This window comes from Silurus aristotelis, assembly GCF_946808225.1.
Source record: "Silurus aristotelis genome assembly, chromosome: 26".
NCBI classification, from domain to species: Eukaryota; Metazoa; Chordata; class Actinopteri; order Siluriformes; family Siluridae; genus Silurus; species Silurus aristotelis.
Genome location: NC_139599.1, coordinates 4,277,859 through 4,300,308, shown reverse-complemented (window position 1 = coordinate 4,300,308; position 22,450 = coordinate 4,277,859). Strand labels below are relative to the sequence as shown.

Sequence of the window (22,450 nt, the reverse complement as noted above, 5' to 3'; positions counted from 1 at the left end):
TTTCGAACTATATTTCTTTGTGCAGTATGTGTGTGTGTGTGTGTGTGTCCCCAATTTTTTTATTTATCTATTTTTTTCTTAAAAAGATGAAAACCACTTTAAACGAATAAATATTCACGGATATATATATTAAAGATTATGTACTTCAAACCCAATGATTTCACTCGCAACTTATCATCTTACAAGCCAACGTTTAGAGAGAAGTAGATTCAGGGGTTTCTCTCGTGTTCTCGGATGATGAGAGCGACTGGCGAAAGTATTCCTGATCTGGATCTGAAGACGCTGCTCCTGAGCTGGAAGGAGCCACAGGCGCACTGTTTTTGATCTGCTGGAAAAGCTCCATGGTGGTGTAGTCACTTATAAAAGCCTTTGGTGGGTCGGTTACAGCTGAGGAGACGGGCTCGGTGGGTAATACCTTTGGCGAGTCCTTTATGTTGCTGGCTTCCACAGGTGGGTTTTCTATAAAGTCTTGAGAATTATTACTATCTATGGGAAAAAAGAGCTCAGGCATGAAGTCTACTTTGGTGGAGGTTGTAGAAGGTGAAATCGGGACCTTGTCTACTGGGGGAGGAGCCGCGTTACGCAGAAGGCTAGTTTTTGTGTGGTCCTGAGAGTTGCAGGCAGAATGTGCCTCTTGTTTGCTGTCCAACACAGACACGTGTACCTCCGTTTCCTCAAGATTCGGCCTGCACATGAGCTCCATCGCCTCCTGTGAATGAATAAGGAATGGAATAAATGTATTGGACAATGCTGTTACTCTGCATACTCATGCATCATGAAAGACAGAGTAATGGGTCTCGTCTTCTCAAATGACATCATTTTACACTCATTACAAAATCTTCAGCTTATAAAACGTGTAACTGTACTGTACAGGAAGCACGTATTCAATCATAAAAACTCCTACCGTACTGGGTATTTATAGGTAAAAAAAAAGTTCCATGAATACAATGCCAACTTTATAACAGTTTAGTGGGAAGGACTGCAATATCACTGGTTTTGGAAAATGTCAACGGTCCGCAGTAGTGTGTCTCGATATTCGCTCAGAATTTGACTAGAGCTTCTAAGCAACTACTTCTAAGCTCCATTCATTCCTGAATCTGACTTCAGGACAGGATTCCTCAGTGGTCTCTCAGTCACAATACAAGCTGCATTGTCTGGAGGGATTTTACAGTTTACACTGTAGATATTACAATATACAGTAAGAGAACAGGAACTTTACAAAGAGGTTCCACAACATTAAATGTAACTAAATGGATAAAGTGTAAAATCAATAGAATTAATTAAAAAAAAAAAGATTTAATAGCTGGCAATATGCTGAGGCATGAAACACTTGGGGATGTGTAGTTAGAAAACAATCAACTTTAGAGTGATAACTGTGAATCAGCTTGACTTGTATTGACATTAAGTAGATTAACATTAAATAAATTAAAACCATAGAATTATAAGGTTCTGGGGGGGAAAAAAAACCCAGCTCAAATTCTAAATATCTAAAATCTTATTAAGGACGACGTTACAATCCTAGAATTAGAGAATTATCAAATGACGCTTATCCTGGTACACTTCCTTATGTTACAGATAATATTCGTAGCCTTTAAACTCACCAGTTCCTGACCGCCTTCAATTTTCTGTACAGCATTACTGTTGCAGGGGTTGGGAATACTCGGCCAGAGCATTTTCTTCGATCTAGGTGATAGTAAAAGGTTTGGAGTCAAATCTTTTGTCTTTTTTTTTTGTTAAGCTTTAATTGTAATCATTTTAGTTATAATCCAAGTGCTAAAATGTTTCGGGGCTTTACCTTTTCAAAAGCCGAATGCAGATGTGAGTGGCGAGTAGCAAAGCAACCACACCTGCAGTGACTCCTGCCAACATTCCACCAATTGCCACTGAGTCTGAGGAAGCACATATTCAGTTTTACACCACAGCACTGTTTAATAACGGATTGGTCTGATGTTCTATACACTGTACCGTCAAAAGTATTGAGACACCTGACATTTCCAGGCATTTGTGGCTCTTCTCCAAACTGTTACCACAAAGTTTGTTACCACAAAGTTTAAAACCTGCTCCAGCATGACCATGATCCCTGACCTCAATCCTATTGAACAACTTTGGGATGAACTGAAGTGCTGACTTCACCCCATGCCTCCTCATCCTCACCTACATCAGTAGCTGACTTTTCTAACACCCTTGTCTAGTGGAATCTAGTGGAACATCTTCACAGAAGAATGGAGATTATTATATCAGTAAATGGTGAATCAATGTAGACTGAGATCTTCAAAAATCACATACCAATCTTCTGGTCAGGTGTCTACCAACTTTTGCCATGTAGTGTATATTTCCAGGTAAGTAACTAAAGTCTGGGAGCGCATTGCTGTTTTATATCACTACACAAGGGAAAAGTTCTCCATCACAGCAATCAAACACCACACTGGGTATTTCTAGGTAAAAATAATGTTCAATGAATACATTACATCGCAAAGTTTTTTACAGTTTAGTATGAAGTGTTGTACTAGCACTGGTTTTTAAACAGTAAAACAATAAATGCATTTTAAAAATGACCCGCAGTAGGGTGTCGGCTTAATGTGTAATTTGGACGCATATTTTTGCCAATCTTTTACAGGCCAACATCGCAATGAAGGGAAGATCGCATCGTTTTAGTGATTTGGTTCTTTGAATCTTGTTCATCAAATAAACAAATCTTTTTTCGAGTCATTTAGTTCATTTCAGTCCTTTAAGCATTTAATCCCCTTCATAGTGTATAAGGGAGTCACGTGATAAAACGACGAACGACTCGAACCCAATGACTCATGAGATGAACTACCTAATTCTGTTCCCTCTGTAATGCACTGCATAGCGAATATATGGGAGTCACGAAAGAACGAACGACTCGGAAGAGAAGAGTCGAGAGCTGAACTACTTAATTCTGTTTCCTGAACCGACTCGTTCTTCTGAGTCACATTAAAATAATTGTTAAAACGAACGAATCGTTAATGAGCGACCGATCAGTTCAACATTGGATTTTGTAAAACTCAACATCGAGTCAAAGTCATCTGGCATTGGTGGCCTAATCTTGGTCTAATGGACAAAATTAGTACTAACATTAGCACCCAATACTGTCCCAATTCAATGGCTACCATTGGCCCAACACCAAAACTGCATCTTTTGTTAGTTTGAAAAAACTTACCCAACGTTTCGAAGCACTTCGATTTGCTTCTCTTTCCCTCCCCCGCGGCCGTATAGGCAGATACCTGCACGCAGTATATACCTCCACTTCTCAGATTGGTCAGCTTACAGCTGGTCTTGTTTGGATGCACTGTGATATCTGGCAACCACATATCCAAAATACTGGAAATTAAACACTACCTTTGATTCAAAACATTTTTACACTGGAATTTCACAAGAAATACATTTACCACAACACATTGCTTGAGAAGTCACAAAGCCAGATAATAAAGCGTGATGAAAACATTACAGAGAAACTCAATATCGTTTCTCCTAAAGACTTGGTATAAAACTTTACCTCGGACTATTACACATCACATAAACTGGAGAGATTTATGTCAATGAGAATTGTTGTGACACTGAAGACTCCTTCAACATGTTAAATAAAGAGGGTTTTGTCTGCTAGTGTTTCCAGACAAATCACTATTGGTTTACTACACACTGGACTATTGCCTATAAGATAAAAAAAGGTCATTGGACTCACTATTTTTGCTGCTGTCTTGTGTGTAGTGAATGATGTAACCTTGCAGAAAACCACGCAAGTCCTCCTCAGGCACAGGGCTCCATGTGATCACAAAGGAACTCTGGGTAATGTTAGAGCTGTTCACATTCCCAGGAGCAACGAGTGGAGCTAATAAATAAGGACATTAAGGTGAGTTTTTTTATTTTATTTATTTATTTATTTATTTTTTACAAAATAATCTACAATGAAAAATGTAACTGAACTGACTTCCTTCAGTAAGATAGACCCGGGTTCTCCCGTACGTTTGCTCGCTGTTATTTACATTCTTTAGATTGCAGGTTTCCTTCTCATGTCTCACATGCAGAAAGAAGTCGTATCTCTTGTAGGGCTGAAATAAACCTTTGCAAAAAGCAAAAAGGAAGAAATAAAAAGAAGGGTTGAATGATGTGTTCATTTTTTGTTGTAATATTCACAAATCCCTCCCAAATAGCTTTAGAAACATTTCTAAGCATACATTTCTCTTTAAGTCCATCTATAAGGAACAATGAAGACATTATAATGCATTCATAAAGCTTTATTCAAGATCATTTATTGTTACAAAATTTGGATGATTAGTTATTACTAATGCATAATATATAATTACTCACAAAAAATACAGGCACTGAATTATGTCATTGTTGAAAATTACTTATAATGTATTATAACCATCCATAGTGCATATGGCAAATATAGTTTATTTGAATAAACTCTTTCACGAATGATGTTTTACATTTGTATAAATATATAAATATAGTATTCTCTTAACCTTTAAAATTTTTAAACCATATGGATGCATAATGACTAACATATTCACACCACATTATAATAAAGTCATAAAGTTATGAGCACGTCTTTAAAATGCATTATAAATATTAAATAATTCTAAATATATAAAAATTCGTAATACATAAGAGACATTTCGTATACATTTTTAAAATGAATGAATTAATGAAGTATAAGAATATTCTAACCAGGTTATAATGCATAAGATTGTTCAGGATTATTCAGTGTCACATGGACATGCTGGCGGGAATTTGGTTTAAAATAATCATAAACTAAATTGAGTATTAAGATTTTATTTGGCTTTAAATAATATTTGTTCCTCCCGCAGGCTGCAGCATTATCGTTAACCATGGAACTGATTGATTACGTACGTATAATTACACCCTCTGCTACACTTCACTATAAAAGTTCTCTGTTTCATTCCCACAAACGGGAAATCGCTAAGCTCCTGTCTTTGTACGCCTGACGTCGCCATATTGTTTCTGTTCCAAGTTTAAGTATTGTCACTTTGTAGATTGCTTGAACTGAAATCGCTCAGGTTTGATCTTGAAATGAGTTTCGCTTCACATATTGAATCCTCTAGTTAATAATGTGCACATCTCCCTCCCCAAATCCTGACCACGTTCTACAGAGAGACCATTAAGATCATCCCCAGCAGCTGCATCACTGCCTGGTTTGGGAAAAGCACCGTCTCGGATTGCAAGACCCCACAGAGGATAGTGAGGACGGCTGAGGAGATCATTGTAGTCTCTCTCTTTCTTCCTTACACCACACACTGCATCCGCAAAGCCTACAGCGTTGTGGACGACCCCACACACCCCTCACACACACTCTTCACCCTCCTGCCATCAGGGAAGTGGTTCCGAAGCATCCGGGTCTCCACATCTGGACTGTGTAACAGTTTCTTCCCTTAAGCCATCAGACTTCTTAACACAGAACTGAACTGAAACTCACACACATACACACCCAACTGTGTGACTGATCTGTACAACCCGGACTCAACACACACCCGGATTCACTTCACACATCCATGTCTCAGCACCACCCCTATTATATTACTTTATTATTATAAACTGTTTACATGCTGTTTTTGCACATCTTTTTGACTGCTGCTATTGCTGTTTTGCACAAACCTATTTGTTTACAAGGTTCACTCCTGTACTCAGTTCTCTCCTACACACTGCACTGTGGAATATACAGCAGGTTTACTGGCGGCGTTATTTTGTGTTTTGTGTATTTGTCCGACACTGTCTTGTGTCGTCTTTGCACTGTCTGTCTTGCACTGTTTGCACCAGGTTGCACACGATGCACTTTTTGTAGCGAGGACACTTACTAGTCGTTAGCCCTGTGTTTTCTGTTATGTAGCTTTATGTCGTCTATGTAGCACCAGGGTTCTGGAGGAACGTTGTTTCATTTCACTGTGTACTGCATCATATAGACATATTGACTTGACCTGTTTTAACTTTTAATTCGATCAGTCCGTATCTTCATTACCTGACAATACTTTCCTAACAAATTCGTCACCGAAAACCGTTCTTGCCCCATTCCTCTCTACGCATCTGTCGTCCCGGCACCCTGCCTCTGGATGGAGTTCTCTTCGATTGGCCACTCTGTGCAGCTGGGGATGGGATCTTTAGAGCTTTGAGAAGGGATTTAGACTGTAGTTCATCACTGCAAATAACGATGAGCTTTAATGAATAGACATTCGATGATGATGATGAGGAGTAGGTTCCCTTTTGAGTCTGGTCTTTGCTCTGTCTTTTTGTTCCTATTTCCGAGTTTTTTTTATCCATTATATTTATGTTAGGCTTCTAATGTTATTGGTAGTATGTTTCTCGTATCTCCTCAAGGTTCCCCTTTAAGACTTTGTCAGCCATTTAGGCTGTGGATTGTGTTTATTCCCATGGGACTATGTTTATATTTTTCACTGAGTTCCAAGGTTTTTGCTTTGTAGCCTGATCATATTTTGTTTCATTTGGTTTTCTGATAACTGAGTTTTTGGGTGTTTTTTTCTGTTTTTCTGTTTTTCTGTGGACTCTAAAGTTTATTTATTTATTTATATATATATATATATATACATAACAAAAAAGTGAACTGAAAATATGTCATATTGTAGGTTCTTCAAGTTCAAGCATCAAGAGAATGCCAAGAGTGTGCAAAGCAGTAATCTAAGCAAAAGGTGGCTACTTTGAAGAACCTACAATATGACATATTTTCAGTTGTTTCACACTTTTTTGTTATGTATATAATTCCACATGTGTTAATTCATAGTTTTGATGCCTTCAGTGTGAATCTACAATTTTCATAGTCATGAAAATAAAGAAAACTCTTTGAATGAGAAGGTGTGTCCAAACTTTTGGTCTGTACTGTATGTATAATATTTATATATATATAAAAATAAATATATGGATTTATATTCAGTCTCTGTATGTGGGTTCCAGCGCCTCCCTGTGGCAGACTGCTGTAAGCACCTGCCACTTTCTAGAGCGACCTCGGTTCAAGACATGCGTGTGACACCTTCAAACCCTAGCAAGCCTGTCACCGACCCACACTAAACTTCAAGTCAAAGTGCCACGTCAAGGCCTTCATGGGATGGTCAATGTCTGCCGTGGAACAAGGTATATTTTGATGTGGACATTTTGCCTACAGGGGCTGGACTGCCACGGGAGTTAATTGTAGGTGCTCCAGGAGGAAAAACTTTACTTTTCCAAATATGGCCAGACACGGACTATGATTCCCACGCAGTACAGCCCTCTCTAACCAAAATGTGTTATACACTGTGTAGCACTCTTTCAAAATGTGTTAAAATACACCCATTCACACACACTAAGGTTTCTCTTTCATTCTGACAAAAACAAAGTAATTGCTCATCTCATGCCATTGTACTTCACCAAGCCCTTTGTTTGTACAGTTAAATAGTTCGGAACTTTTTCTATACGCCACATCATGATTATACCCTATTGTCCTCTGTGTAGGTCGCCTGACCATGTTTTTCATCTTGACTTTGAGTTTCACATTTTGGATGATTTTGCCCTGTAAAGACCTGTTTGAACCTGCAAGTGCATCCAATGTTATGTGAGAATGTGTAATCAAAGTAATCAGAAAATGAGGTACCGTGCTGAGTTTCAATGGTATGGTAGTTTTTCTTCTCGTAGAAGGACTTGTACGCTAATTTCTCATTGTTCGCCCACCACTCGACAGAATAGCAAGGATATTTTCTGGACAGCATGTGATTCCATGAAAGATTGAAGTTGTTCTTGCTGATCAGAATAACACTAAATGTGCTATTTAAACCTGTTGAGACAAAACAAACATTATATATATATATATATATATATATATATATATATATATATATATATATATATATATATATATATATATATATATATCCTATATAGTATTTATGACAAATATATAACTGAAGTACCAGTCTGCTCTTTCATGGTGTCTATGTCCAGGTGGGCAGCAGGCGATAGTCCGGCTTCATTAAAGGCACTGATGCTGAGTTTGTAAGCAGAGTAGCACAGAAACAAAGTGATAGTTTTCGCTTTGAGCAAAAAACTGCTTGTTTCAGCAGGTTCACCGGACACCTTCTGGACTGCCACATTGTAGCCGTCCACTGCGTGACTGTGCACATACTGAAAAGGGAAAAGCCGTATGAAAATGTGAAAAACGCCACACACTTAAACCAAACGTCGACCAAAAGCAGTGATTCCATTTTCTAGCCAATTTCCTGTACAGCATATTTTTTTGCATTAGAAAGGACAGTTACGGAAATCGAGCTCAGCTAGTACCTCCCACTTCACAGTTATTTTTCTCTGTCCATTTTGCACCAGTTCGTAGTGAGTTTCCTTTATGAAGGGTGCATCGAACAATTCTGGTGAGAAAAAGAAATGAAACATAAAACGTCCTCTATGAATTTGGCTTCTTTGCAACTGACAAGCAATAAGACAGGATTTAGGAAATTGGCCAGAATTTTCATTTCTTGCATTAAAGAAATTGTTTGCCACACGACAGGGCGAAGCCGTATAAAACAATAACCAACAATATCACGAAACACTGAAGTGTTCTACAATGCCATGTCATCCTTTTTTTTAAATGTTTGTTGAACTTCCAGGAAACAAGTTAATTCTAGTTAGCGCTTATAGTCAGCTATAAATAGTAATTCCTGCACTAGTTTCAGTTTTTTCTCTCTCTTGAAGTTAATGTCATGCTATGAAGAAGTAAAAAAGCATAAAGCTTTAAAGACTTTCCCATGCAGGAAAAGTAACTCTCACTGGTGACTCCTTCTGTAAACGTTCACCGCACATTTCATTACGGAAACACCATGTTAACGGGTATACACATATCTGTATTAAATAACACTGTTTGCTAAATGACTTCCTGTAAATAAGCAGTTGCTATCTGAAACATCTGAACGAGCACATCAACGATAGCACTCCTGTCAAACACCTTCTGATGGATTCGATGCATGTATCCGAACTGCGCTGTGATGCATCGTGAAACGACAGAACATGCACTGTTATTTTTTGATAATGATGTCTCATGAGACTTTACCTTGTGGGACACTGATGACGTTGCTCAATGGACACAGAGGACAGTCAGTATTTGAAACACACTGTATTTGCATCTCGTACGATTGCGAAGCGACAACATCCTTCACGGTGCAGTCTTTGCTGTCGTGGGACTTCACCTACAGCGTGAGAAATACAACAGGAAGCATTAAACAGATCAAATGAATGGACTTTTCACAATCTATTTATACACACCTCCGATTTGTTAGACACCCTGAGCTTGTATTTAACCGGAAGTAATCTGTCATCAAATATTTGAATAGATGAAAATAAAAGTGTTGATTACAAGATGCTTTATCATGTTAGGCTTGACTATACAGTGGATATAAAACGTCTACACACCTTTGTGAAATTGCTGTTTTTAACATGAATAAGACTTGTTGTATCTTATAATGCAATATTCCAACAAACAGAAATAAAAAAGAAATATGTGATTATTTGGAATATTTTGAATACAAAAAACTACCACAGCTTGATTGCATAATTCTGCACAACCCTCCCAACTAATACTGTGTGCTACGAAAGCACTTTTTGCCTTTATTACGGCATCAAATATTTGTGAACAAATCTCTAATAACTTCACACATCTAGAATTTTATCCCATTACAATTCCATCAAATTGCGAAAGAACCTACATGGCCTTTTAGGTCATTTTATAGGATTTCAATGTGATTGAGGTCTGGGCTCTGGCCAGGCCATTCCAGGATTTTGATTATCCTTTTCTGAAGCAATGTTTTCTTCTTTTTTTTTTGTTGATGTGCACTTTGGGTCATGTTGAAATATAAATTTCCTCTTCATGTTCAGCTTTTTGAAAGAGCAGAGAAGGTTTTGTTCCACAGTATCTTGGTATTTGAAGATCTTCACTTTTCCATTTATCTTGATAAGTGCCCCTTGCCAAGCTGAAGAGAAGCAGCCCCAAAGCATAATGCTACCCCCACCAAGCCTCACCCTCGATATATGGTGTTCCTTCGATAATGCTCTGTATTGGCTTTGCAACAAATATACCTTTTAGAATTGTTGCCAAATAGTTTAATCATTGTCTCTACAGAACATGATATATTTTTCCACATGGATTGGGGGGACTAAATAAATTTTTTGAGATAATTCAGACAGGCCTGCATATTCATCTTCGCCTATTCATCTCTCTTGCCATCCTAACCCACAGCTCAGACTTGTACAGATGATAGTTAATACTTGTTCTCCCTTTAGTGTTTAGTTTTGGCCTCTTGATAGGCTCCTTGATAAGTTTTCTCCTCGTCTTCTCTTAAACTTTAGAGGATCGTCCCGATCTTTGCAACGTAAATGTGGTGCCACATTTTCTACACTAATTCATCCATTAGCATTTTTTAAAAAGGTTTTGCACCAGATTTTGAAGCATGGTGGATTTCTGACCATTCAGCTACAAGAGCATTAATGACAACAGGCACTGATGTTGGATGAAGACCAAGTGTTCCGGTACATACAACATCAGTGGGGTCAGTCAGAGACCTGAACATGTTTGGGTTTCTTAGTTACAGCATACACAGTCATCCTAAAGAAATGTGTGGCATAGGTTTGGGGACAAGGCCACATACGGTGTCACAAATATATAGTGCATGTTACAAAGCATGCACCTTTGCAAAAAAGAAAATCCCCAACCTTCGTTTGGTCATCCTGATATTCAAAGCGTGCTTACGGCCTTGGTTTCATAAGCAAAAGACTGATCTTTATCTTTACCTCTTTCCACATAGTACTGTTGCGTTCCCTGTATTTCAAATGATAGTATTCCACCTTACTGTCTTCCCACTCGGCCGTAACATTCAAATGACCATAACCTCTCTTGAAAGTCACACTGGCAGGTGGACCACACCGTACTAAAATACAAACAAGCAAACGGCTAGTTTTAAATAACGTTTTATCGTATATAAAAGAATGATAATTGTCATTTTATTTACAAATGCAAAAATGTATTTGAATTAAAAAATCAATGACAAAAACATACTTATTTGAGACGGGTGGCTGCTGAATTCCGCGAAGGCGCATCTTTTCTGATCGGTACTCTGCGCGATGGCGTACACTGTCATGCTTTGATTTGGTCCGGGACCAAACGTCTTATTTGTCACTGGCTTACAAATCCTCCTGCAAGAGCAACCTTTGGTTTTCATTCCATTTCCTTTACAAACATTGTAAAATTTCAAGGCACTGTTGAACTCTTGCTTCCGATTGGCTACAAGGTATTGAGTCGTTTTCTATAACAGCACCTCTGGCCATAGTTCCAGATGTAATCTTGATAATAAAGTGATTGTTCTAACAACGAGAATAGAATTTTTTCTCTTGTGTCAGCGAAGCACCAATCAGAGGTAATGCTCTAATTTTGATTTATATCACCCAGCAAAGTCTTTAACCAAGTTTTTTGCTTTTGAAAAGAAAAAAAGTAATTAAGAATGGATAAAAAGTACACACATATACGGTTGTCGTGTTATGCGCTATGCTTACAGAATAATAATTTTAAATATGTACGTCTGTCACGTGAAGTAAAACATATATTCATTTATTATTAGGTACACTTTACAACTTACTGCATTAAGAAGAGATCAATTTTATCGTATTGTCCAGGACTCCATAAACATTGGTATGTTGTTATGGTTTCTGCAATCCTGTGCCCGAAGCAGCTCAAACCTTGGCTTTCTAAAAAGATCCACAATTCAAAACATACACTGTTAATACCTTATTTATGGAAACAGAACATGTACTGTAATTTCCGGACTATTAAACGCACCCAAATATAAGCCCCACCCACTGAATTTGACAAAGATTTTTATTTTGAACATAAATAAGCCGCACCTGTCTATAAGCCGCAGGTGTCTACACTGAAACTAATGAACTTTACACAGGCTTTAACGAAAGACAGTGTCTGTTACACGGCTTGTATCTAAACAGTAGCCTACCAAGAAAGTCATTGTTCACCGTCTTCCTCCTTCCTTTCACAACAATTTCTCTCGGGAGTTTTTCTTTTGGCATCGTCGCGCGTTTAAAAATCACCATCGGTGAAGCTTTTCTCCCGATGCCGTGCAGCTCAGAACACAGGTGAAGTGCGTTTTTATGCCCGGTTGTTTTCAGCCTGACGAATGATTCACATTTCCTGTAGACAGTCCGAGTGAGGGGCAGGTCAAACGTCAGAGGAACATCATCTATATTTATGATGTGCTGCGGCCCGATTCAGTGGGAGCGCATCTGATTTAATATAAAGATTTTCATTGGTTCACCTGAACCCGTTCCGCAATTTCATTGGTCTAATGTTATGGGGCTCAGTTTTTTGGCTTGAAGTTTGTGATACCGGGAAAAACCCAGGAAAAACCCATAAATTAGCTTAATTGTTTAAGCTGCGGGGTTCAAAGTGTGGGAAAAAAGTAGCGGGTTATAGTCCGGAAAATACGGTACTTATAATTCTTAATACTAGAATAAGATATCTCTCAATGGAGTTACCTTCAGTGACGTTGCACCTTTCTTTATATGATTTTATGTTGCTGCAATCGACAATCGCTGTTAAATAAAAATAATTATATGTATGAACATACATAAATATAATTAAAATATACATACATAGCATGATGTAACATAAAACATATAATAAAGCACATTTTTTTTAAATAAAAGAAAGAGACTGATATATATATATATATCAGAGAGAGAGAGAGAGAGAGAGAGAGAGAGAGAGAGAGAGAGAGAGATATTTTGTGAATAATATGTGTTGCTGCCTCTCTACTAATAATGAAGCTGTCTATTGAAATGTTATCTTCTCCATGCTACTGTGATGACAACAGTTGAATGCATGGGTACACTTTATGCAGAAAAGTATTGGGACACCTGTCTTTTTCAACCGTATGCGGTTCTTCTCCAAATTGTCCCCACAAATTTGGAGGCACACAATTATAGAAGATGTCTTTGGATGCTGTAGCATGAAAATTTCCCTTTACTTGAACTAGGAAACCCAAACCTGTTCCAGCATGACAATACCCCCGTGCACAAAACCAGCTCCATGCAGATACGCTTTACATTGGTTGAAGTGAAAGTTCCTGAGTGACCTGCTTTACAGCTCTTACCTCAACCCTATTGAACACCGTTGGGATGAATGTGAATGCAGGCTGCACCCCAGGTCTCCTCACCTCATCTACATCAGTACCTGATTTTACCTACACCCTTGTGGCTGAATGAGCACAAATCTCCACATGTACACTCAGAAGTCTAGTGGATCATCTTCCCAGAAGAATGGAGGATATTATAACAGCAAATAGGGACAAATTGTGGAATCTTACAGTCAGGTGTCCCCAAAGTTTTTGTCCATATTGTGTATTTCTGATCAGTTTAATCACCCTTTCTGAATGAATGCATTGAATTGTAAATTAATGTTACTATACTAATATGTCAGTTACTGTAAAATTGACTGACGGCAACACAAACCTTATCTGATGTCAAAAACTAAGGATCTGCTTTAAGATAATTCAACGTTAGAAGTGGTTAAATCAGGGTGAGCTAATTACGGGAAACTGTGGCTCAGTGGTTACAATTTTGAGCTAAATCAGATAAAGAGCCCCACAAGTCACGACACAAAATATAATTGTTGCGATCAGGATTTTGAGCAAAACCCTGCTCAGTTTTATTCTGTATAACTGTATGCAAATAAGGGAATGATTTACTAATACTCAATTTATACTATATAGGGTTTTTTTTTTTTGCAAATATTGTATATTTTTTGTAAAAAAAAAAAGTTTTTACTATTATATTTTTTACAAATAATTACTGTTTGTCTTATTTATGTCATTGCATTGTTTAATATGCTAATATATATATATATTTTTTTTTTTTTTTTTTTTTTTTACAAATAATATACAATATTTGCAAAAAAATAAATAAAACCTCTATTATTATACAGAGCTTACTTAATTTGTCTAAATGATCTTGAGATAGAATCACACCAATAAATACATCATCATCATCATCAAAATCAACTTTTGAGATCTTAAATTAGTAGGTAAATCAATAAGAATACATTCAAAAGACATTCTGAAAACTATTTGTGATCGCTCTCTCACACACACACACACACACACACACACACACACACACACACACACACACACACACACACACACACACACATACACAAAGCACCCATAGGCATTTTCAAATTTACTCAAACTTCCCACTTTCTTGCAAGCCGTTTTGCGCCATACAGCCGAGGTGAAAGTGTGGTGTGAAACTCCCCTCTCCTCTTCTTAAACTGTGAGGGTTTCAGTAATGTTTCGTCTCATGGAAGCCACAGCATACTTTTAAGCTCACTTTATCAGAGAGCATAGAATAACCCGGATCATTTTCTCCTAAAAAGTACAATCACTATCTGTCTAGAGTTTGGATTCATCAACCAAAAAAATCACCATCCCAAATAACAACATCTCCAAAGCATGAAACTGGAATTAAGGGAGCTTCATTTTTGTGCATTGTAGCTACAAAGTCTGCGTTTCCCTTTTTGTCATTTTTCTTTTTTCTTCAAAGTTTTCTTCTCAGAATCTTCTTAAAGTGGATTCACACTTGTGCTTCATTTAGGTATCAAATTTGCCGTAAATGTTTTCGGATCGAAACACCACGTGACATCAATGCGGCTTGAATGTCTTGAAGATCTGCACAGACAGTTTTGCTGAGTTTTTGACTTTGTTGTTAGATTTAGCGACATTTTAGACCCTGGTCACTGTTATCCAACATCCAATCACTGCTTTCTGTCCAAACACTTCTCAGTTTTATTTTAATGCCCAGTCACTGATCATTGTTAAACCCAGCATCCAATTACTGATCACCGCTATGCCCAACATCCAATCACTGCTCACCATTATTCCCAATGATCAATCACTAATCACCATTACTCCCAGTATCCAATCACTAATCACCATTACTCCCAGTATCCAATCACTAATCACAATTGTTCCCAGTCTTCTCCATTAAGCACTCTTTTGGAATTGAAGCTATTTTTAATCTCTTATGTTTTGTCTGTTAAATCAGTAATTAATTAAATGTAGTATATCTAAGACACAAATGATGATTACAAAAACATGTATACAAGTTATTTGACTGTTACACACACTAGATACATCCACACACACACTGAGCACAATGAGAAACCACATTAAGATACTGTAAGGAAGTAATCAAGGCCATGGCAGTCTCTCCAGCACTAGATAGTGCTGACTAAGGGTCTTTGAATTGAGTGACCTGGGTTTATTTGCTGAATAAAGTCTCATTGTTGGCATCACAGCCCTGGATTCAGAGCTTAACCTCTTTCTTTTGCTCGGCACTTTAATTATTTTATTACATTTCTTTCTTGAACATAACCCTCTCCTTATTACTCAACTTTCACAACAGCTCAATGTTTCTCTTTAGCTGTGCTCTTGTTAGAAAGCAGAAAGGATTGTAGATGTGTTAGTTCAGTTTGTGCTGCCGTAACGACAGATGGTTTCGTTGTAAAAGAAAATGCACCGTTCATTTAGTCCATTTTTATAATCCGTTCTGACAAAACTTTTATGCACTCTTATTTATATCACTACTATATTATATCTGTCACAATCTTCCGTCTTTATTTAGGTGAAATGCCAATGCTCACGATGAATACATGATAATCAGCCCTCGATCTTACCACTGTGCAAAGTTCAATCTAATTTACATAGTAAACTAAAATCCTATATTATATATATATATATATATATATATATATATTTATATACACACCCTGTCAAGATTGTCTCCAATGTTTTACTCATATCATATCTGTATTTGATAATAAAGGTTGGCTTTCAAACTAAAATTTTCTAAACTGCTGGAACCAAAATGTATACCAATAGTATTTACTGCTGTTTGCCGCTTTCACTATGAGCGTTGAATCACTGACATGAAATGCTCTTTGTTTTTACACAGATATCACTATATTCTATTTATTATTTATAATTTGTTAATTATATAATTATATTTATTAATGAATAAATTCATATTTATTTCCTTTAGCACATTTTCATAATTCAGTATTGGGGGTTTTTTTGTAATAAAGTTTAGTACTATTTTACATGGAGTGTTTTGGGTTTTTGTTTTTTCCAAGTATCCATTTATTTATCGGTTTATGAAAAACTAAATATAAATATGAAAAAAGTCTTTATGATAGTAAGAATGCTGTATTGATAGGCTATATATCTCTTGAATAGTAATGCTCATATGTTTGCATTAGGAGACGTTATAATTACATTGAAAATCATAATAAAATCTCCACAATAATACTGGTAGTCACTCTGGTCCATGTTATATGTTCTGTTGCAGACCGACCGGCCCAACATTAAAGAAAGAAAAAATTATGTAACCTAAGAACCCTCAATTACCCCAAGAGTACTTGGTGCAAGCAGGATCATCCTGGATCAAATGCTGAAGATCAGGTGAAACGACACACAAATTTAGGACCAAAGCAGGACCCCCAGACACATCAATGCTTCCTGCTTGATTACTCAACAAACTTTACCAAACAATCGGCCCTCAGATTACTGCATGCTCTTAATTTCTGTATTCTAGATGAGGGTTTCTTCCAGGTTCTACAGTTTCCTCTATCCTCCTCATAAAAGCATGCCAGGAACTGGATAGACTCCTTTAAATTATTACATGTGTGGACATGGTGCCAGAACAATGCAGGGCACAATCAAACAAGCCAATAAGCCTAAAACATCTGTTGTTGGAGGAAACGTTCAAATCACAGGGAGTACATGCAAACACAAACAGAGGGGAGAGGTGGGACTCAAACTGTGATGTGAATTCAATGTGTTAACCACTAAGACAAGTGCACTCCCTGTACTGTAATAGAAATGTGAAGACTGAATAAAAACGTATTCTTCACATATTAATTCATATAAAAAAGTCGTGGCAAAATGTATCAAAAGTGTAAATAATGGAAGCATGTTTAATAAGGTTTTTACCCTATTACAGTTTTACAGTCAACTAGAATGCAATCTAATTACAAAATCATGGCAACCCAGGACTATCCATTCGCACTAACCCAAAATACCGCTAGATCAAATCCAATAAAAAAGGGTGAAAAAAACCCAACCACACTGGCAACCCTGCGTCCAACTGACCTGCTCCAGCGTCGGAAATCGTCCGTGTTGTCAAGATGAATCCCATAAGCAACCCTGAAGGAAGAAGAAATGAATAAAAATCAGTAAAAAAAAAAAAAAGACTAAATACTGCAAATTGTAGGATTAAATTATAATGAAGTCATCTAGGAATGATTGCGCACCAGAATAAAAGAAGCTTTGCATCTCTGAAAGGGGGAAACTCCGCTTAAAAAACCCTCCAAAGAGAGCTGAAGGACAACAACGTTCCTTTCTACTTTTTCCAACCCAAATTACTATAGATTTCTTTTTTTTCTAACTCATGACTAACTGCTTCCCCGCTTTCTGGTTTGCACTGGCGCACATTTCAACGTTCTGCGCATGCGCAGTAATCAACCCTAGGTATCCGACTATGCACTCTGACGGCAATGAGCTCCTGGAAACACTGTGAGCGTTTATAAAGCCTATTAGGACTGACATGCGGGGTTGGCGGAAGTTTCACTTCCTCAAACGTACTAGTCATAGTCAATGACTCTCTGGTTATTTTTAGATTTGACCTTGGGGGAGGTAGATGGAGTTAAAATATAACACTTTTAAACATCCTCCATTGGTTTGAACCTTCTGAACTCCCAAATGATAGATATATGGATAAATGATGGAGTTTCTGTATGAGTGGGTAACTACCTGAAATTCCTGGTGCAAGCAGGATCACTCTGGACCTGAAGAATATGTAAAACACATAACATGCTTTGTGCTTAATTGCTCAATATACTATACCACATCAAACCCCCTGCCATGATCCTGAACTCAGATTATTGCCTGATTGTAAATTTTATGCATGTTCAATAAGGGTTATCTAAATTCCTCCGTTTCCTCCATCCTTCTCATACACGCTTGCCAGGAACTGGATTATTTCATATGCTAATACTGTCTAGATGTGTGTACTCCCACCTCATGTCCTATACACAAATAAAATACTGCATAAAGTCATAACAGAGATGACTACAGTGACCACATTTACGTAATTTACCAGACAATGATCTAAATCAAACTATATTCATAACAGTTTATATAATCGACTGCTGAGAAGTTGAGGGTTGAGGCCCTTCTTCATGCCGCCACTTGGAGTTTGGGATTTGAAGTCGATCAGAAATCCTATCCCAGAATCATATCTTAGGTCATAGATTTAAAGGTTAGGTTTTGAATCCTCTAACAGCTGAACAGATAATGATCCTCTTGATTACGGATACAGAAAATGTACTTGCTGAACTTTTTTTTGTGATCCTTTATCATTTTTTGACCCTTTCAGATGGCCTCTTTTTTACTCACGCTCTGTTGCTCAATCTCTCTCTCTTTCGCATGCAATGCAACATACACTTTCATGAACACACACACACACACACACACACACACACACACACACACACACACACACACACACACACACACACACACACAGGAAGGAACATTTTCACACTTCAAAACCCTAATTTAGAAAAAGAAATATCAACACTTGCACTTAACCGAGACATTTATGAGAAGCAAAATATGCTAGTATAATGTTCATTAAAGTCTGATTCAGTTGCCTCACGTTTTTTAAATGATTACTACAGTCACATACGTTTATATTTATGACATGGGAGAATAAGCACCATATTCCGTATAACGTGCGTTAGTCACAAATCCTTTTCTTAAAAGAAAATGTGATAAGATCATCGTTTTTCTTTCAAGAAAAGGATTTGTGACTAACTCACGTACAGTTAAGAATTAGTTAATGGCCCCTACTGTTACACGAATCCTGCACTTCAAAAAAAGAAAGAAAAAAACAAAAAAACAAAAAAACAAAAAAGGGAAATGCTAACTGTAAGTGTTCTGTGTAAATTCCCCCACCTCACTTATCAATGCTCTGATCAGTGGCTGATGTGTTTTTTTGTCACCTGTGATACGTAGTTAGAGCAGTGTGAAGATCTTGAGGCTGATAAGAGTGTGTGGGTTGCGTATGCTTTGATGCACCTTTTTGATGGTTGTTTGGATGAGCACGTTCTTTTGAGCAAAAGGCACTGAATCAGTAAATCTTTACTTGATTCTAGAGAAGGGGCGAAAGAGGATTTGCGTAACATTAATGTTGGGCGTTTGGTTCAGAGCTTAGAGATACAAGTGCAACTTTGGTCCCACACACACACACACACACACACACACACACACACACACACACACACACACACACACAAAGTACTTTAAGTACAGCTGTGAAGACTTCTATGTTTCAGGGAAAAGGAAAGGAAATACATAGCAGGCGTCAGATTTCAAATAAGGCAAAAAAAGTCTATTTTCAGTCTTTTAATGCGGACACACACATCCACACACTTACACACTCATCCACACAATTATATGTTCTGTTTGAACTTTGTCCAGTTCATGTTAGCACTAGTGCTTAAGCAGCTGAAATCATTTGCTCTTTCACCCGATGTTCTCTTTCTTTTCTGGTACTTTCTGTCTCTCTTTCTCTTTCACTCTCTACTTTTTCCTCTGGCTCTCTCTCTTTCTCTTTATCTCTCTCTCTCTTCTCTTTTCTTCTTCTTCTTCCTCTTCTTCTTCTTGTTTCTCTATTACAGCCAGTTAAGTAGACTGTATACATGCGATATACTTGTGTAAAAAAAATAAAAAGAAAAGAAAATCTATAACCATATCCATATAAAGCACAAGCTTTACTGTTTAGTTTACTTTAAGAATATTTTATTTACTATTTTCGGAAAGAGCCTTACATTCCAGCACCTTGTAACTGAGGTAAAGCTGTGAAGTTTGACTCACACGAACATACCCACATGCTTTGGTTTCTGACATGTTTCTGAGGTGCTCAAAAAAAAAAAAAAAAGAGCAATAGAATCATGTGTGATGTGAAATAGACGACTTTAGGTCATCGTGCTGCAATTGAAAAAAAGATTTTCCCTGTCATTGATTCGTTTCATACAAAAACACTTGCTACTCCTACTACATTTATAATAGGAATAAAAAAACGAATTCTTATTTTTTTTTTTTCCACCCTACATTTACAGCGTTTGCATTTACAGACCCTCTTAAGGAAAAGTGCTAGTTTAAGAGCCTCTTGAATAGCTAGGCCTTTAGATGTTCCTTTGCAGGCTGCTAGTGACATTTTTGCACAATTAGAAGTTTGTTCCACCACCTAGTTACCAGAATAGAGAACAGTGTGGAAGCATGCCTTCATCGTTCCCTGAGAGAAAGTAGGACCAGTCAAACAGTGGCTGAGGATCGAAGCATTGCAGGGTGTAATTAGTTCTTTGAGGTAGAGGTTTGCCTTTCTGTTTTGTAGGTGAGCTTCAGTGTTTGAGATCAGATGTAAGAGATACAGAAGCCAGTGGAGGAAGCATAGCAATGAAGTGATGTTACAGAACCTAGGAAGATTGAAGACAAGCCATGTGGCCGAGGTCAAATCTCACTTTCCCCACCGTGGTTAAAAATATTAGTTTAATAGTATGTTCACATATTTGTACTTACAATGGCATTTCTCCTTTCAATTAAAGGCTACAATACACATCTGTATGTTGCTCTAGTAAACATTGACTGTCAGATCAATTCATTTTGAATGTGGTAAATTCAGTATGGTGTCCCATAAGGAAAATATCTTTCCCAAGCATAGTCTTGCATCAATTACTGCAGCAATTCTATATATAAAAAGTAAGAAATAAAATTCTCACAAACTACACATTTTTTGGTATTAATTTGTTTACAGTACTATTTAAAGTTGCTGATTTTCTCCTTTCCTTTACACTTAAATCCTTCAGGGTAACCCGGTAATTTTGGTCTATGGATCTCGACATAACAACGCGCCCACTGCCACAAATGGTTATGGTTATTAGCGAATGTTGCTGTGATGACGGTGAATCTAGATCATGCTCTTATGAAACAATGTTTCATAAGATCATGAGAAAATTAAGTCATGATCACGACAAAACAACTTTTGTTATGTTGTGATCATGACTTAATTTTCTCGAACTCTCGACATAACAGACATTGTTTCCTTCCGTGTCCAGGGATCGGGTTGTCGAGGCCCCCGCCTTCGACTGCTGCCCGATCCTCTTAGCACCGGCTCCTTACGGTCCCTCCTGCAGGTGGTGAGCCCACTGGAAGGCGGCCCCACGTCGCTTCTTCGGGCTGAGCCCGGCCGGACCCTGTGGGGGAAGGCCCGGCCACCAGGCGCTCGCATACGAGCCCCAACCCCGGGCCTGGCTCCAGGGTGGGGCCCCGGCTGCGCCATACCGGGCGACGTCACGGTCCTTGATTTACCATTTCTCATAAGGGGTTTTGAACCGCTCTTAGTCTGACCCGTCGCCTAGGACCTGTTTGCCTTGGGAGACCCTACCAGGGGCATATAGGCCTGGACAACATAGCTCCTAGGGTCATTCGGGTACTCAAACCCCTCCACCACGTTAAGGTGGCAGTTCAAGGAGAGGTAACATTGGGAAACATTGGGAAACATTAGGAAACATTGTTTCCTAATCAACTTAATCAACATTTATACATTTATATATTTCAAAATTCTCAGAGACATTTAGGGCCATGGGTCGAACATGCCCACTGAATAACCTTGTGTAATAGGTGCTCCAAATTCACTGGCCGATGGCGGCAATGTTTTTTTTTTTAGATACGCAAATGATTCTCAAATAGGACTAGTTCGCAAAAGTGGGTTTTGGACACAACTTCCTTCATAGCAAACTTCTTCGGTTTGTCCCAAGGATTTCAAAAATATAAAAACATTTGAGTCTACAACAAACGCTGTACAAGCTATGGCCAAAAATTTATGATTTTATGATGGACTGTAGCGCCCCCTATTGTTCAATTAGGTAAATATTTGTCAACCACTCCCCAAATTGAGCTCTACCATCTGGCCAAGTTTCAATTGTCATAATAATAATAATAATAATAATAATAATAATAATAATAATAATAATAATAATAATAATAAATCCCTACAAACACAATAGTGTATTAGTGTTATATTAATGAAAAAACAATTTTATTAGCAATAGACTCAATCACTAATGTACAATCAAATATAGTTGTTATATACAAAAAAAAGTATTTTTTTTTTATCGATTTATACTTTTGTATACTGCTCTATGTTTAATATGTTGCATTACATTGTATTACGCCTGTTGTGTATTTTCCACCGTGTCCCTGCAAACCTAATACATGTATAAACACTACATACACATATGGGATAACAGGTCACATAG

At 37.6% G+C, this 22,450-nt stretch overlaps 1 protein-coding gene across 1 annotated transcript; it reads right to left on the bottom strand.

Annotated features, from left to right (window-relative positions):
- Positions 1–182: 182 nt before the first annotated feature.
- On the bottom strand, positions 183–17,625 carry LOC310720555 (interleukin-31 receptor subunit alpha). The gene is made up of 16 exons (XM_083531210.1): positions 17,381–17,625; positions 17,220–17,273; positions 12,547–12,603; positions 11,640–11,748; positions 11,063–11,199; positions 10,798–10,934; positions 9,065–9,200; positions 8,302–8,384; positions 7,935–8,145; positions 7,619–7,798; positions 3,950–4,081; positions 3,704–3,850; positions 3,182–3,319; positions 1,796–1,889; positions 1,602–1,683; positions 183–709 (listed from the first exon to the last, which is right to left on the bottom strand). The coding sequence occupies exons 1-16, from the start codon at positions 17,400–17,402 to the stop codon at positions 194–196; spliced, it is 2,235 nt and encodes a 744-aa protein (XP_083387336.1). The 5' UTR covers positions 17,403–17,625; the 3' UTR covers positions 183–193.
- Positions 17,626–22,450: the final 4,825 nt, after the last annotated feature.